This window comes from Rhipicephalus microplus, chromosome 7 (assembly GCF_043290135.1).
Source record: "Rhipicephalus microplus isolate Deutch F79 chromosome 7, USDA_Rmic, whole genome shotgun sequence".
Lineage (NCBI taxonomy): Eukaryota > Metazoa > Arthropoda > Arachnida > Ixodida > Ixodidae > Rhipicephalus > Rhipicephalus microplus.
The window spans coordinates 146,233,196-146,250,680 of NC_134706.1; the positions used below are offsets into that span (position 1 = coordinate 146,233,196).

At 49.6% G+C, this 17,485-nt stretch overlaps 1 protein-coding gene across 3 annotated transcripts in view; it reads right to left on the bottom strand.

The window, feature by feature from the left end:
- Positions 1-17,485, bottom strand: part of LOC119185478 (uncharacterized) — a 228,456-nt gene that overhangs the window by 78,432 nt on the left and 132,539 nt on the right. For all 3 annotated transcript variants that reach the window (XM_075868323.1, XM_075868324.1, XM_075868325.1), the window contains one exon: positions 15,941-16,098. In XM_075868323.1, coding sequence (XP_075724438.1) covers positions 15,941-16,098 — 158 coding nt within the window. The remainder of the gene's footprint in view (positions 1-15,940; positions 16,099-17,485) is intronic.

The following is a 17,485-nucleotide window of genomic DNA, read 5'->3' on the forward strand; positions in this document are numbered from 1 at the left end:
CCCAGCCGGTATCAAGTCCCTCCAGCACATGGGAGGAGCAAAGTTCGGCGCCGCAGCCGCAAACGTCCACGCAGCTACCAAGCTGAAGAGGCGGGGCGCCATTCTCTCGAACGGTCTCAGTTCCACTAGTCAGCGTCAGTCCTGAAATAGTTCACGTCACAGTCTTCCGGGTACCGCTGTGGGTAGGCGACGCGGCCCTAGTGACCGCTCTCTTCGCCTACGGCAACGTGCAAAATATCCACGAGCCAGTGTTCAAGGGCCGCCCTCGGGTAGGCACAGGTGGCCGTGTAGCGCGAGTGGAAATGAAAAGCCAAATACCAAACTTTCTGACAGTTCAAGGCTACAATGTCATGTGTGACTACCGGGGTGTCAAGAAAGTGTGCTCTAAATGCTGAAATGCTGGCCAAATTGCCAAAGACTGTGCCACACCCCGTTGTACACGCTGCAACGTGTTTGGACATGCCACAGAGGGATGCGCAGAACCGTGCCGCAAGTGCTTGGGCAGCCATGCAACAGCCGACTGCGTACGTCCGAAGTCCTTCGCAGCGGCTGCAGCAGCGGCAACCGAAGAACAAGCGTGTACCGACCTCACGCCCGCATTGCAAGATGATTATCCAGCGCTCGAGCCTGCGAGCGACACCGACACAAGCGACACTGACGCCCATACTGAACCACAAAACGCAGGTGACCTGCCTCCCCTGTCTGAGAAAGCCTCGTCAACCCCTCGCAACCAGTCCGAGACGAGCGACTTTTCGCCGGACGCGTATGAAGACCACAGCTCATGCAAAGTCGAAGCCAGTGTGTCCGTACTCAACAGAGACCACGAGGATTACAGTTCCAACATAGTTGGCGCCACCAGCAGCGCCGAGAGCTTCGATAGGACGCGGCACCCGAACAACGGGACGTGCAGAAGCTCCGTTCATCGGCCCAGTCAAGACCACGACGGTGATTATGCGATTGACAACGCCGAACACCCGCGCCGCCAAATCTTCGGCCCAGACCCGTAAACTAAGCCTGTCTAATCTCATTTACCAGAATAAAGGTGTGGCTGCTGGTGCGAGTGCCAGCACCATGGAAGTTGACCGTCCAGCCACGAAACGTGCCCACCCACCGACCATGGACTCTGATGGCTCTACGGACAGTAGTAAGCCCTTAAAACTCGCTAATGCTCTAAAGTCGTTAGTCATGTTCACTCGTTGAGCGCTCGCCCCACCCTCTGCTAGGAGTTTTGCTGGAGCTTGCGCGCACACTCCCTTTACAAAATGGCTACGGTGCAATTTCTCTCCTTAAACATCAGGGGTTTCAGACGCCAAGATAAACAGAGAGAAGTCATGCACTTCGCAAGGTCCCGTTATATCGATATCCTCTTCTTACAAGAATGTAACTTTAGAACCCCTTATGATGGGCAACCCTTTCGTTCGCATTTTGGAGTCGAAGCCTTTTTTTCGCTGACTGATTCAAACATGTGCGGAGTTAGAGTTGTTTTTTTGACACCAGCGTTACGTCGAGAAGCACACTGTGTTTATGGTTTGGACGGTCGCACAATAGCAGTGGACTTTGACCTTCACGGCAGACGAGTAAGGGCGCTCGTAATATATGCCCCAACTCAACGTGGGGGCACGGCCGATTTTTTCAATTCACTCGACTCATTTATGTTTGACAGTTACCCCACTTTCATAGTAGGGGATTTTAACTGTGTTGAGGACACCGACAGTGATGCGCGCGAACGCAGAGAAAGCAGACAATATAGCGGAGTTAGCGCATTGCGACAACTCATCCGCAACTTCAAGCTCAGGGATGTGTGGGTCAACATTCACGGAAATGATTTGTTGCAAAATGGCAACGGGGTTCCAACATGACCAGGCTAGATCGCTACTATTTTCCCGAAGTGCGAGCCACACATGTCGGAAGCTGCGAAGTTCTACATTTTCCACCGGACGCTACATGCATTACAGACCACTTTCTAGTGTCTGTAAAACTTTTCTTTGAACAGTTCACTACCTTTAGAAACCATTGGAAAATGGACACCACACTCGTGCACGACCCGGAAAGCGCAGCATTACTGAGCAATGCACTAGAGCAAGCGTGTGGTAGGCCGCCTGAACCCCGCAGCTGGGACGCATTGAAACACAGTTGGCGCGCCGAGCTTATCAAAGCGGGGCGCGAAAGGAAAGCGCGCCTGACGACAGAGATAAGCGACACGCTATGAAAAGCGCGCATTGTACGCAGAGGCAAGATACTAACGTTCGCAATGCATGACTATCTCGATCAGTTAAAGGCGCGGTACGAACTTTTGCTACGTCTTAGTTCGCGCACGGCTGCGCAGTCTTTTATCAACGGACGACCGGTTTCAGATCCAGCGGTTCTTCGAAGTGTTCGCAACGGCTCCTTGGGTGAACACATGCATGTTCCTTTCGTTCAGTTGCCGAACGGCGAACAGTCTACACGAGCAGAAGACATAACGAGGGTCTTTGAAACACATTTTTTGAATCTTTTCAGGGCGGAGAACGCGAGCGACGTGAAGTACACCACCATAGTTAACGAGTTTTGCGCGGGAATTTCCCGCGTACCGGAAGAGCTCCACGATTGTCTGTGCAGCCCAGGGACGCTGGATGAATTACGCTTTGTGCTCCAGCACATGAACGCAACCGCCGCCGCCGGCCCTGACGGGATACCTTTGAATTTCTACAAAACATTCCTTGAAACAATACAAGTACACCTTTTGTCAATGCTGAATGGGCTTCTTGCTGACGGAATCAGACCGAATACGTTTTGAGAGAGCAGAGTTATACTCTTACTTAAAAGCGAGGGACAGCCGTCCGATCCAAGGACGTGGAGGTCCTTTTGCCTACTTAACTCTGATTATAAGATATTGACAGCCATCCTTGCAAACCGCATAACTGCCATTGTACCGTAAATAGTAAGCAACATACAAACATTCTGTGTCCCAGGTCGTACAATCTATTCCTTGCTTGCGCTGACTCGCGATCTTTCTACGTATGCTACAAGGACACAAATATCTGGCATTTTGTTTCCTTGGATCAGGAAAAAGCTTTTGATTGCGTAGAATTTTAGCTATCTCTTCGCTGTGCTTGAGTGTTATGGCTTCCCAGCACATTTAACCGACATCCTCCGCTTACTCTACACAGACTTAGAAACGTCATTAGTAGTGAATGGCTACACATTTGAACCTATTTCAGTAAGTAGGGGCATTCGACAAGGCTGTCCCCTCTCCGCAATTCTCTTTGTATTATGCATAGATCCATTATTGAACGGAGGCAGAAATGTTGTAGGCCCGTGTGCTCACATTTGGGTGCACGTTAAAGAACCCCAGGTGGTCGAAGTTTCCGGAGCCCTCTACTACAGCGTCTCTCATAATATTATGGTGGTTTTGGGACCTTAAACCCTACATATCAATCAATTGAAACAAATCCAGAACTGCAGTTCGATACGTGGTTTTCCTTTCCCAGGCTTGGGCGAAGTGAAAGTAGCGGCATACGCCGATGACATCTCACTGTTTATTCGGAACATAGATAGCTACAGAACCTTTCTGTGAATATTCCACACGAATAGTTACCTGTTGGGAGCACGTCTAAATCCCTAAAAAAGCAAGGCATTTTGCTTTGGAATGCACATTGAGGAGTTTCCTGATGGCGTCCAAATCATCCAAGGCGTTAAAGTCTTACGTGTAACTTTCGTCTCGACTGGCGATGTAGCCCGCACCGCATGGAAAGAAATTCAACACAAAGTGGACAGACGCATTGAAGTTGGCAGAACGTTCCAACTACCTTTTACTGAAAGAGCTTATTTAATTAAATCCAGCATAACAGCGCCACTAGTTTATGCAGCCAGAATTGCTCGACCACCTCGTCGGGTTCTGTTGAGAGTGGCCACTGCGTGCGGCTCCTTTTTTTGGTATGGCCACGCCGAAGCTGTTGCCAGAGCGTTGGTCCGCCTACCAGTAAAATGGGGAGGGCTCAGTGTACCCAAACGTGATGTAATGTGCCGCATGTTGGCTCTAAAAAACACCTGTGCACTCTTAGAGAACTCATCGTATCGAGGCAGGCAACTCCTTGTGTATCTTCTAGGAACCTCTAGAAGATTTTTCGGTTTAGTAAACGACACGGGACCAGCTGCCGAACAGCCACCGATGTATTACACACATGTTATAAAATCTTTGCAACAACGGCGAAACGATTTTCCAGTTCAAGAACTTATGGAAATGTCCCCCACCAACATGAGTGAATTCTTAGCATTTAAAAGCCTATCTGAAAACAACGCCGGAAATGCCGGGCGAAAAGACGTTGGACTTTCACAAACACGTCTCTCCCCTCCGAGGTCTGTGACCTAAACTGGCTTAGGGAATGGGAGGCTTTACCAACGGCCGACCGCCTTGCGGCGTGGGGCGTGGCGCCCTCCGCCACATGCCCGCAATACAGTCACGTCGAAACACTGAACCATGTCTTCCATGAATGTATAGTAGCACGCACCTTTTGGCGCATGGTTACCAAAATGTTCAAAACAATTATGCAGTGGAAGTCTAGCCACGGGGATAACTTTGTCGTACTCTTAATGACTATCGGAGCCTTCGTCTTATGGAAACGAAGGGGACTGGCCCGTCTGAGGGGACGCCCCAAGAGAGTCATGTTTCCCCTACTATATCGGCTAAGAAACGTAATGCTTATGCATCTTAACACAGAGCTAGTCACGCTGTTAGAGGAGGCTTTCCTCCGACGTTGGTTTACGCAATTTATTATCGTGAAAACAACAGTGTCCATGCCTTTCCTCCCCTATTGAGGAGGTGGGCTAGAGCTTATACCACTGTGCCATTACAGTGTGTATTTTTCTTTTCTTCCTTAAAAACATGTCCTTTTTTGCAGTATTGTTCTTGAGCGCGAGAGCAAATTGTCCTCACAGGTGAATGCAAAACATCACCCTTCACTGTGAATGACCTCCCCTTGTTTGTTCATATAGCCTTACAGTTTATTTAAGTTTAATCATCTCGATGGTAAGAATGTCCTGTCTTTGTTGAACGATTTTCACATTGTACGTCACTGCATACGCTATAAGTTCTTTTGCTATAAATAACAGCTTTCATTGTACATACGCATTGTTCACCATTGTCCATTTTTATGTGTGCACATAGACTGCGTATGATATAGCCGGAAATGATATATCCGGAAATAAAATTCTCTTACAGCCAAGACTGTTACTGTAATCGGACTTTCCGTCTACCTGGCACAGGTTCGCCCAAATAAACAGTTCAATTCCAATGTCAAGTCTCCTGTTTCCGGCCCTGTCACGACCCCGTGACATCTGGTGGAGGTGCTGCTTCTTTGATGTTCCGGACGACGCCTTCAAGCCGCGACCCCAGTCCAAGCATCAAAGAAGACACGGACACTAACCTTGAACAGCGAACAAGCCGCAGGCAGAGGAGACTACAACCAGAGTACGGGCTCTTCATGAAGCAGCCAGGCAGACCCGGATCCCAACATCATCTACTGCAACCATGACCGCCCCCGTGCAGCCTGCACCACTCCTACTCAGGCCACCCAAAGAGCCGCCAACTTTCCGCGGTATACCACTCAAAGACCCGGAAAGCTGGATCGAAAGGTTCGACTGCGTCGCGACCTTCAATGACTAGACAGACGATGACAAGCTCCGGCATGTGTATTTCGCCTTAGGAGATGCTGCTCGGACCTGGTTCGAAAATCAAGAGCGAAGCCTTCCAACGTGGGACGTCTTTCGCGCCAGGTTCCTCACAACTTTCGCAAGTGTGGTGCGCAAGGAGAAAGAAGGCCGCTGCTCTTTTCGAAACCCGCATGCAGATCCCAAACGAAAACGTGGCGCTATTCACAGAAGATATGATTAAACTTTTTCGCTACGCCTCCTGCGACATGTCCGAGGAGAAGAAGGTCCGTCTGCTCATGCGAGGAGTAAAGCAGGAACCCTCTTCGGGCTGATCGGAAACCCGCCAAAGACGGTCACCGAATTCATTTCAGAAGCATCTACAATAGAGGAGACGCTCGAGAGGCGCAAGCGGCAATATAACCGTAGCTTCTCGTCTACAAGCTACGTGGCATTCAAGCGCTTGGAACCACTGACTTGCGTGATACGATCCGAGTGATCGTGCAAGAGGAGCTGAGAAAATCACTTCCTTCAGCGCAGCCTCACGTGGAATCTATCGCGGACGTCGTACGCCAGGAGATCAAGCAATCGCTGGGCGTTTCTCAACCTCAAGAGCCTCAGCTGCAAACTATGAGCTATGCTTCTGCAGCCCGCCGCCACGCCCCTCCTCCACGCGCACGCCAAAACACTGCCCCATCGCACTTCCGTCGCCAGACGCCACCGCCGCTACCACCCCCACTGACGTCCTACCGTTCGCCAGCGGCTCAGCGCAGTGCTCCGAGGAAGACTGACGTCTGACGCACCCCTGACCACCACCCGCTCTGCTTCCACTGCGGCGAGGCCGGACACACATACCGCCGTTGCCAGTACCGACAGATGAGACTGCGTGGCTTTGCCGTCAATGCACTACGTCCACAGCCAGGAGGTTGGCCTCGTGACATCGCCGACTACCTGACAGAAACTCAGTGGACACCACGAAGCCCTTCCCGTTCGCTGTCGCCCAGCAGCCGCACGTCACCGCACCACCGGCAGTACTCTGGCCCAACGTGGGGCCGGTCTCTTAGCCCGTATCCGGTAAACTAAGGGCAGCAACCGATGGAGGTGCGGTTGCTGTTCGGTGAACTACCGCAGCTCCTCCGACGACGACGCCATCGCGACGCAGCTTTCCGAACACAACGCCGACCAAGCAAAGCCCTGACGACGAAACCTCACTTACCGAAGGTGACCTGACGACGCAACATGGAAGCAGCGGAACAAGCCGACGCCGCCGTGACCCGACGCCACGCCCTAACTGTAACGCGAGACGGCGAACTAGCGACCTCGACGTTCTTATCGACGGCCACAGTGTGACCGCTCTCGTTGATACTGTAGCCGACTACTCCGTCATCAGTAGGTCATTCTCCTTTAAGGTAAAGAAAGTTAGAATAGCTTTGGAAGGCTTTGAAATCCGCACAGCCGGAGGTCATATCTTAACGCCTGCAGGAATCTGCACAGCGAGAGTCATCATTAACGGCAGTATTTATCCTACAGTCTTCTTAGTTCTACAGCGTTGCTCGAGAGATGTCATCCTCGACATGGACTTCTTATGCCTCCATGGTGTTGTCATCAACCTAAAAACAAAGTCGACAACGTTATCCACAGAAGAAGCACTACCACCGCGCACGCCGTCAGGAAACTATGCCTTGAATGTTCTGGAAGATCAAGTCACCATTCCATCTCACTCAAGCGTCATTATTTCAGTCGCCGCTCCTAAATCACCTGACTTGGAAGGCGTCGTTGAAGGCAGTCAGCTGCTGTAGGTCACCCGAAATATTTGCGTCACAAGAGGAATTGCAGAGCTGCGGGGAGGCAAAGCAACGGTTATGCTCACGAGTTTCAGCAATGAGTACAAACATGTGAACAAAGGAACAACGGTCGCATACATCGAAGAAATGGTCGAAGCCACCAGTGCTTTCGCCCTCGACGATTCTGCGGAACCTGCTCAGAGGAACCAAGCCCCTCCCATAGCTTTAGATGTCAATACCAGACTTCGGAACCATAAGCAAGAACAGCTCAGGGCCCTGCTCCTGCAATACGAAGATTGCTTTTCGTCGTCATCAAAAACTTGGCAGACCCCAATCACGAAACATCGCATCATAATCGAAGAAAATTCTAGACCACTGCTTCAGAGTCCGTACAGGCTTTCGACGCGAGAACGTGAGGCCATGAAGAGACAAGTTGATGAAATGCAGTGGAATGACATTATCCAGCCGTCCAAGAGTCCATGGGCATCCCCCGTGGTGTTAGTGAAGAAAAAGAATGGGACCCTACGTTTCTGCATCGATTATCGCCGCCTGAACAAAATAACAAGAAAGGACGTGTATCCTCTCCCACGAATAGATGACGCACTTGATCGGCTCCATAGCCAAGTACTTTCCGTCAATGGAGCTCGAGACTGACTATTGGCAAATCGAAGTCGACGAAAGAGACCGAGAGAAGACTGCGTTTATAACAAAGAACGGCCTCATCGAGTTTAAGGGGATGCCCTTCGGTCTTAGCTCAGCGCCTGCAACTTTTCAACGCGTTATGAATACAGTACTGGCTGGATTGAAGTGGCAGACTTGCCTTGTGTACTCGGACGACGTCGTCGTGTTTTCCGCGAATTTCCACGAGCATCTTCGGCGCCGTGAAGCTGTACTTCAAGCCATCAAGACGTCCGAACTCGCACTGAAGCCAGAAGAGTGCAGATTTGCGTACGAGGAGCACTTGTTTCTGGGCCACGTTATCAGGAAGTCTGGAGCTCGTCCCAATCCATGGAAAAAAGCCGCCATTGCCGACTTACCACCGCCCACTGACAACAATGTGGTGCACCGATTTCTGGGCCTGTGTGCCTATTATAGGTGGTTCGTGAAAACCTTCGCCCAAATCGCCGATCTTCTCACTAACCTTACCAAGGCCGACGTGGAGTTCAAGTGAGAAACATCGAAGGAACACGCTTTCCAGGAGCCTAAACATCGCCTACAGACGCCTCCGTTACTTGCCCATTTCGACAACTTCGCCGAGACAGAAATACACACTGACGCAAGTAGCGTAGGTCTTGGCGCTGTTCTTGCGCAGATGGCTCACGGACTTGAAAGGGTTATTAGTTACGCCAGCCGATCGCTATCCACCGCAGAAGCAAATTATTCCACAACAGAAAAGGAGTGTCTCTCCATAATCTGGGCTACCTTGAAATTTTGCCCCTACCTCTACGGCAGGCCCTTCAAAGTTGTGAGCGACCACCACGCCTTGTGTTGGCTAGCCACCTTGAAGGACCCTTCAGGTCGCCTCGCAGAATGGAGCCTGAGATTTCAAGAATATGACATTACTATCATTTACATTTCCGGCAAGAAACACTCTGACGCCGACTGTCTCTCTCATGCGCCTATCGACCAACCACCACCTGACGACCCGGATGACGACTACTTCTTGGGAACGATAACTACCGACGACTTCGCTAAACGACAGCGGGCCGACCCGGAACTTAAGGCCCTAATAGAATACCTCGAAGGCAGGACCGCCAAAGTCCCGAAGGTATTCAAGCGCGCACTTGCGTCGTTCTTCCTGCGAAACGGTCTTCTTCAAAAGAAAAACGTTTCACCGCTCCGAGCCAAGTACCTCCTTGTGGTGCCTTCAGCTCTGCGACCTGAACTCCTGCAGGTCCCGCACGATGATCCGACGGCAGGGCACCTCAGTGTTTCTCGCACGCTTGCGAGGATACAAGAAAGGTACTACTGGCCACATCTTACCACCGACGTCACTCGTTATGTGAGGAAATGTCGAGACTGTCAGTGACGAAAGACACCGCCGACAAGGCCAGCGGGACTTCTTCAGCCAATTGAACTACCTTGCCGACCTTTCCAGGAGATTGATATGAACCTACTGGGGCCCTTCTTGACGTCGTCTTTCCGAAACAAGTGGATCGTGGTAGCTACCGACTACCTCACCCGCTACGCCGAGACAAAAGCCCTTCCTAAAAGCAGGCATCCGAGGTAGCTAAGTTCTTCGTCGAAAATATCGTCCTACGTCACGGCGCCCCGGAGGTCCTTATCACCGACAGAGGAACTGCATTTACTGCCGATTTGACTCAAGCGATCTTGGCCTACGGCCAGAAAAACCACCACTGGTACACAGCGTACCACCTACAGACCAACGGTCTCACCGAGCGGCTTAACAAGATGATCGCCGACATTCTGGCAATGTACGTTGATGTCGAACACAAGACGTGTCGAAAAACGACGCTCGATGTCATGCTACCCAACGTCAGCGACTAAGAAAACCTCGATGTCAGTGAGTACCTTCAACGCGCCAAAGAAGCCCGACAACTCGCACGTCTCCGTATCAATAATCAACAGACGATCGACAGCCACCGTTACAATCTTCGACGACGCTTCATGGAATACCAGCCTGGTGAACGTGTTTGGGTATGGACGCCGATGCGCCGACGTGGACTAAGTGAAAAGCTTCTGTGACGATACTTCGGACAGTACAGGGTGGTTCGAAGTCTCGGCCCACTTGATTACGAGGTTGTCCCCGACGGCATCACGAACTCTCAACGACGCCGATCGTCACCTGAAGTCGTCCATGCCGCGCGCCTCAAGCCGTTTCAATCACCTTAACAAACTGAAACAGTGTTTTTTGTATTATTATCGTATTGGTTTTATTCATTGTACTTTCTTGCATTATTGTTGCACCTTCATCTATAGATAAAGCATCGGGACGATGCCTTTTTTCAGAGAGGGCAATGACACGTTCCTTTTCTAAAGTATTGTTATCGCCCCAAAACACTTTACAAATCTCCGCGCAAACCTCGCCTGCAGTTTCCGAGAAACTTCCGGACTGTAGTAGATGATTTCGATAAGATCACGCCCACTCTGCGAACGGTACAGATTATTCTGGAACCTACGCCACCGCCAGCGATAACGCAAGAACATTCGACGGCAAGAGTATAAATGCCGACGCACTTCGCCGCTTGCCAATTGTTGATCGACGGCCGACGCTCCGTTTGCCGCTATCAGTCCAAGACTGCTATTGTAATTGGACTTTCCGTTTACCGGGCACAGGTTCGCCCAAATAAACAGTTAAATTCCAACGTAAAGTCTCCTGTCTTCGGCAACGTCCCGACCCCATGACATTATCCACGCAGCATATCCAGTACTGATGAGTGGGGCAAAGCGTCTGTCATTCCGCCTCTGCTTCCGGCCAATCGTTCGATATTGCAACCCTCCGCCATGCGTCCATATGTCCAAACGTGTGTCTATACGTTCATCCGTGCGTGCGTCCGCCTATTCATTCGCGTACCTGTCCATGCGTCCGTTTGTTTTTGCGTCCGTTAATCTTCTCGTGCATCCATCCATTCGTTCATGTCCGTCCGTTCATGGATCCGTCGCTTCGTTCGTCCATGCTTCCGTCCGTCCACCCGTTCATGCGTTCATCTGTTCATTCGTGTGTTCGCCCATTCGTGAATCCGTCTATGCGTCCATCCGCCCATCTGTCCACCTTTCGTGTGCTCATCCGTCCGTTAGTGTGTCCGTCCGTTCATTAAACAGACAGTCAGACAGACAGACGATGTAGGAACGCAGGCAGTGGGTGATTCACTGTTTGCCGATAAAAAGTATGATACGCGCAAAGCGGTGGCAGCTCGCACTCGAAGACGGTACATCGACGTGCGAGCGCGCAAGAAAATAGGAATGGCTTCACACAAAGACGTTGGTGATCGATGGCGCCATAAGCTAGATGCTGTGGTGTAGCGAAATTAACGCCGTTTTGGCACGCGCGCGCTCAGATTGTCGGCGGATTGACAAGGCTGCTGACGGTGTGTGTGCAAGGTGGCGGCGGCTTGTGCTCGAAGATGCAACCCTGCTGTGTGAGCGCGCAAGGCAGAACCGAGCCGTGAAGTTGCGCGGCGGCGCCGACAATATCATGCATGGCATACGAGAACAGGAGGCCGAAACCTCGCGGCAGTGGTGTGCGGACCCAGCTTCGCTCTATTATGCATCATTCACCACGTGGATATGCTGTCATTTTTAACGCAAATGCATTTCTTAGTCGGGGCAAGTCAGGCATGCGGTGGTGTCCATGCGCAGGCAGTTGTTAGCTCTCCGGTTTTTCTCCCTCTTTCGTAGTAACAGCTGCGGCAGCATGGGCTTATCACCGCCCTTAGCAACCGGAACAGGTGGTGTGGGCGGAGTAGCGGATACTGAGTGGAGATGAGCAGTGCGCTCTGGCATGTGAGGGTGCTCGCATAGCAGGAGCTCTGCGGAGATCCCACGTACGTGTTTATATAGGTGGTTATAACAGAAGAAAAGAAAAGAAAAGGGCCGACCCGTAACTGTCTCTCCATACAAGGACACCTCAAGGGGTCAGCACAGGAATGGGGTATGGGGAATAAAAGATATAGGAAGGGAAATATTGGAAAAGAGAAAAAAAAGAGAGGCGAGGGTCATTCGTTCTGCTTTTCACAACGAAATCACAACCCCCACTCGCCATGCGCAGCTGACTAGGAAAGCTCCCAAGGGCCGGAGAGGTATCGTCATCGAGAGGAGGTCAACGGTTTGATTATTGGCGCGTCGTACAAAGCGCGTGAAGCACTCGCCGAAGCGCGTAATCTCTGTACGGAAAAAATTGTGGGCCGTAGCACTCACTAATACGAGTCCAGTGGACATCGATGGGGAGGCACTAATGTTCCTTCAGTTCACAAATGCTCAAATAGCGCAGAAGTCTTGAGGAAGGTGATGAGGGCAGCTTGCGCGCACTTCACCAGGCAGGCGTGCGCACGGGGAAAAAGAATCACATCAACAGTGCCGGTGGAGAGTCCCAGTTTGCTGTAAGCATCAAAGAGTGATCTGCGCGCGTTCGAATACTCCACTGGAAGTTAATGTGATGGAGTGTTTCTGGCGGTGGGCAATGGCGGCAGTTTGGTCTCCCCGTCCCGACTGTCTGTGACCCCGTGCCACCGTGCGTTAGCAGCCGATGCGCAGGCGGAGAAGGAGGGCACGCTCCTCTCTCGGAAATCCAGTTTTCGGGAGCGGGCGTGGTGGCTGCCCTGCCGCCACTCATGGTTCCGGGTGGCGAGCGCCGCGTATGTTCACGCAGTGTAGAAGAGTGTATGTGCAGTGGTTTGCCGTTTGTTCTTTTGCCATTCACCTTCTCTCCCTCCTGCTCCCCACTTTCCTGTTCACCTGCTCGTACGTATATTAAAAGGAGAGAAGCGCGCGCCTCACTTTCGACCGTTGTCTGGCTGATGAACTTGTAAAGAAATCGTTACGGTACACGTGGTGCTCTCGTCATTGATTAACGACATTAAAATTACTACGCCGTGTGCTCTCTAGCAAGAAATTCATTCACCTTCTGATTCATAACCTCCTGATTCCCTTCGAGGAGGTGAAAACATTTTTTAGCAGCTTGTTTTTTTGGTGGGGCATTTTCTCGTCGTTGTGGCGGTGTTTACGCTTAAGCTCAGTGCGCCCGCTAGAGACGCAGCTGTGCTATAGCGCGAGCTGCCGGTCAGGTGATGCTCGCTCCACTTTCGGCGCATGCTCTAGTTTAGTAAGAGACCGTTAGGTGGCTGTCCATATTTACAGCACTTTCTTGGCGCCCTTTCATTTTCTTTTGTCGAACATCAGTCAGTGCGCGTCGTTACCGCCACCCAATGGGAACCACGCAGAAGACAAGGTAGTTGGCGCGGAGGGCTCGCAATTCACGGGTGACCGGATTTAACTTCTGGAGCAAGCTCCTTCATCATCATTCAGCTAGTGCATACGCCGGGAGTTTTTTCTTCATGTTTTCATAAATTAGTTCTGAACCTTCAAACAGTGTTGCCGTTTTTCGCGGACGGTGTTGCGTCCGCAGAAAATCAATGCATCGTAGAGCTATACAGAGCTGGTCCAAATTACCTTCAGACATGCAAAGATACTGCATATAGTTCTAACGTTCGATGGGCCCCATCTCAGTGGCTTTCAACTTGGGCCGAGGCTCTCTGTAGTGTTCAGATGTAACACGGAAGAAGTGAGCTAACCAGCGTCGCTGAAGCTTGATTCACATCAATGGATGGAGGAAGAATTTCAGGGGCGAATCTCCTCAGGGTATGGGTCTGTCCAGGGTATGGGTGTATACAGCCAATGGTGACACATACCCGCTTTAGAGCGGCTATGTGCCACAGGGAATGCTAGATGAGAGATGGTGGTTCTTGCAGTGTTCACAATATGGACGCACCGACGGACGCATGGACGGAAGGACCGACAGACTAGCAGACAGACAGACAGATGCACGGAGCGGGTATGTGCCGCAGCGGATGCGAGATGGCAGTACCTGAAGTGTGCACTAGATGGACGGGCGAACGAACGGACAGACAGACATATGGACGGACTCACGGACGGACGCATGGATAATGACGTGGACGAACGGAAGCAATCACGAACGGACAGACATAAGCACGGATGGGCTGATCGATGCTTTGCTCCACTCATCATCATTCACTCCATGGATAAGCTGTGATTTTTTGCGGTAACGGCGCATCACATGACGCACACAGTATGAGAAATCCCCATCCTCGCCCTGTCCAGCATCTTCCGCTTGCGCTACGGATTGCAATGCCTCGCGCACCTGCTTGCGCACAAACGTCATTTGAAGCAGCGTTTCATCTTGGAATGCAGTTTTGTGACTGGTGCTCGAGCAGGAGAAGTGTTGCCTAGGCGCATGATTCGATAGTATGCACGCGGATTCTGTAAGCCATGCTCGGGCTCTGTGCATACGACACCTCTTTGGTTTCATCAAAGTTGTTTTCTCTCTTCCTCCCTCTGCGGTTTTGTCGGATGGAACTGACCACGTGAGTGTTCGGTCTGCCGAGGAGCAAGATTTTTCCCCCGCGTGTGAATGCACATTGAGAAACTAGGCCTCAGCATAGAGAAACTGAAGGTGTGGATGAAAGAGCTGGAAGCTGGTATATCATAGCTTGTACGTGTTCATTCTATAGTTATAAAACTAGATATCCACACACTGTAGCAACAATTGACAATTGCACTGACGTTAAGCCTGCATAGGGCCTTTTGTACAGCAGTTTCAAGGCTTGTCATGGCTTTGACCTAAAATGACTGATCGCCCCCTAAAACGGATACTATAATAAGAAGGCCACCCACCTTGAACGTACAATGTGTTGCCTAAATAAAAGTTTATTCCCTCTCTCTCTCTCTCTCTCTGCCACATAGACCGCTTGGGTTGCATTTCTATGCCAACTTTATTTTTTTTTCTTTGTATTCATTACAGCAAACACGCCGATGCAAGATTTCCTTAAAGCTCACGCATACTATATACTAAACTGCCTGTTCACACTATTCAGTGTGGGTATCTATATTGGGGTCAGTACTATAACGGTACCTCCCACACGTGTGTGCCGCAAAATGTGTAAAGACGTACAGGGCAGGACTTCACGTTAGTGATACAATCACCAGAGAGCCATTTCTATTAACCGCTGTGATACCTCATACTAAATTTGGTCTACACAATCTTAAGAAGGCGATCATGGGAGCACCCAGACATACGCAGAGACAGATAAACGTAGACAGATATATAGATAGATAGATAGATAGATAAATAGATAGATGGATAGATAGATGATAGACAGACACGTGTTCTGTAACTCTCAAGGGGTTTTGGTTCATTGCGAAATGCGTGGGAAATAAAAAGCAATGGCATAGTTCAGTGGTAGGAAAAGGAAGAACACTAATCTTTTGCTGACAATCAACAACGTGGACACCAAATCTGACCCTAGAATATGGAAAAATGAGCTATTTAACGCGTCATGTCACGCAATGGCTAATCGCGGTTCTTGACAATGGCTATTAAGTTTTAGATCAATGCACCAATGATTACAAGTGCGCACTAATGGCTTTACAAGCTACAGTGAACGTTGCTGTAAAACGCAGACGAACGGAACTCATGCCATACACTATATTAAACCAAATCTGACATTTTTTTGGCTAAGGCTTATTGCACTGCTCTCACGCTGAGTGTCTGCATTACGTGATGTCTTGAGCTGGCCTTTAGTGGCAGTGTAAGCGTCGTACCTGTAAGCGACTCCATGTGGGGCCAGCTACTCAAGTTACCTACACTTTTGATCCGCCATCTAACAATTGGATTGATTTGAATAATTTGGCATATAAATTAGTTACCCAACGAAATATTTCTTCCAGGGAACTTTATTCCCATGAATGGCAGGACGTGCGCGATCTTTCTCTATTGATAATTTATTGCCTAAAGGAATGATTTGAGCCTGATAAAAGCACGTTATACATACCTATTTATGACATATTTGTAACAATCCAAAGTACGTTCAACAGTAATAATATGTGCCGCCAAGAATGACGATCCCAAGCATTCGCATTCGCTGTCCACCCATTCATCCCGTCGCATCATTTGTAAGTGAAGACGTTCGTTGCTCTTGAGGAACTGTAACTAACCAGCCAATAGACAGATCAATATCTGCGGTGCCACAAAAATTATACCTGCACAGTTCATATAGCTTTCGAATATCTATTTGCATGTTAATCTACCGAATAAACAGGCAATGGGATTTGCGACATAACTTCACAACGCGAAAAAGAACTGTTTGTATGGGTGTGTTAAATAGGCTGCGAAACGAGAACTTTATCAGATCCAGTAAAATAATCACGGACACGGTCTCTCGTGATTGTTTTTTTTCTTTGTAAACGCTCAATCATTCCATCATTGAAATATAGTTACGGTAATAAACTAGTGGATTATCACTTTATGACAGTTATTGCGCCCCACGTTTGCGTCTCGTCAAGTCCTACGACACTGAAAATTCAACTCAAGATAATATGGACCACCCATTGTAGGTACTCACATAAATTTAAAAACACAAAAACTATAAAACACGCTTTTTTATCATAGTTGTACAGAATGCCTAATGTACGAGCTAAAATTACTTTTAATTACACGTTCGAATAGCCTAATCATCTTTGCCACACTTTCGACAAAAATATTGGTACTTATGGCTACTTGCCACCACAGGAAACTTTATACTGAAGAGGGTATTAGCGCTGTGCTCGAACACATTCAACAACGCACGAAACAAACGCAAAAGTGTGCAAAGGAAAAGCATGAGCTAAAAGCTGTCACAACCCTTAATTTTGTGTCAGGAGAGCGATCGTTGCGCAAGCGTGGATGTTGTAGCGAGCTATGTCCCTTTCCGCCTATCTTCAACTTGAACGCAAAGTTCAAGTGAAGGTATAAAATGTACAAGCCCTACATTACTAGGTAAGCACGCGCACTAGTGACCACGTCAGGTGCGCGTGCATTGCAAGACGCGAGGCGACGAACTTTAACGTGCGCCCTCTATGGCCTTCGTACAAAGTTCAGTTGTGATAACAAGAACCCGCTGAAGCTACAGAGCTGTGCATGTTCCGAATAGTAAATTATGTATAGCTAGTTGAAAAATCTAGGGTTTGTGGAAGAGTCTATTGCACCACACTCTGCAGATTCAAGGCTCATAACACCATGGGTGTGGCTGCAGCTGCTACGGAACTTTTTAAGCGCGAAGCATTTCTCAGCGGACTTCGGTGACTTTGCGCATATCTGTCTCTCTATCGGTCTAGCTGATTAGGTTTGGGTGCTCTCGTAATCACCCCCTTAACTTTGCGTGAAAGTAGTGTTTGATGTGCGCATGAATGCACAGTAGTTGTGAGAAACCTTGAAGCAAGCGGCTTGATCTCGCACTGTCTTGAGTGTGGACGTTTTGTGATTTCGAATATTTATGACATGTTGACCTTGCTGTTACGGGGGCAATTATATTGTAGTAGTATCGGGAAGACGAATGTTA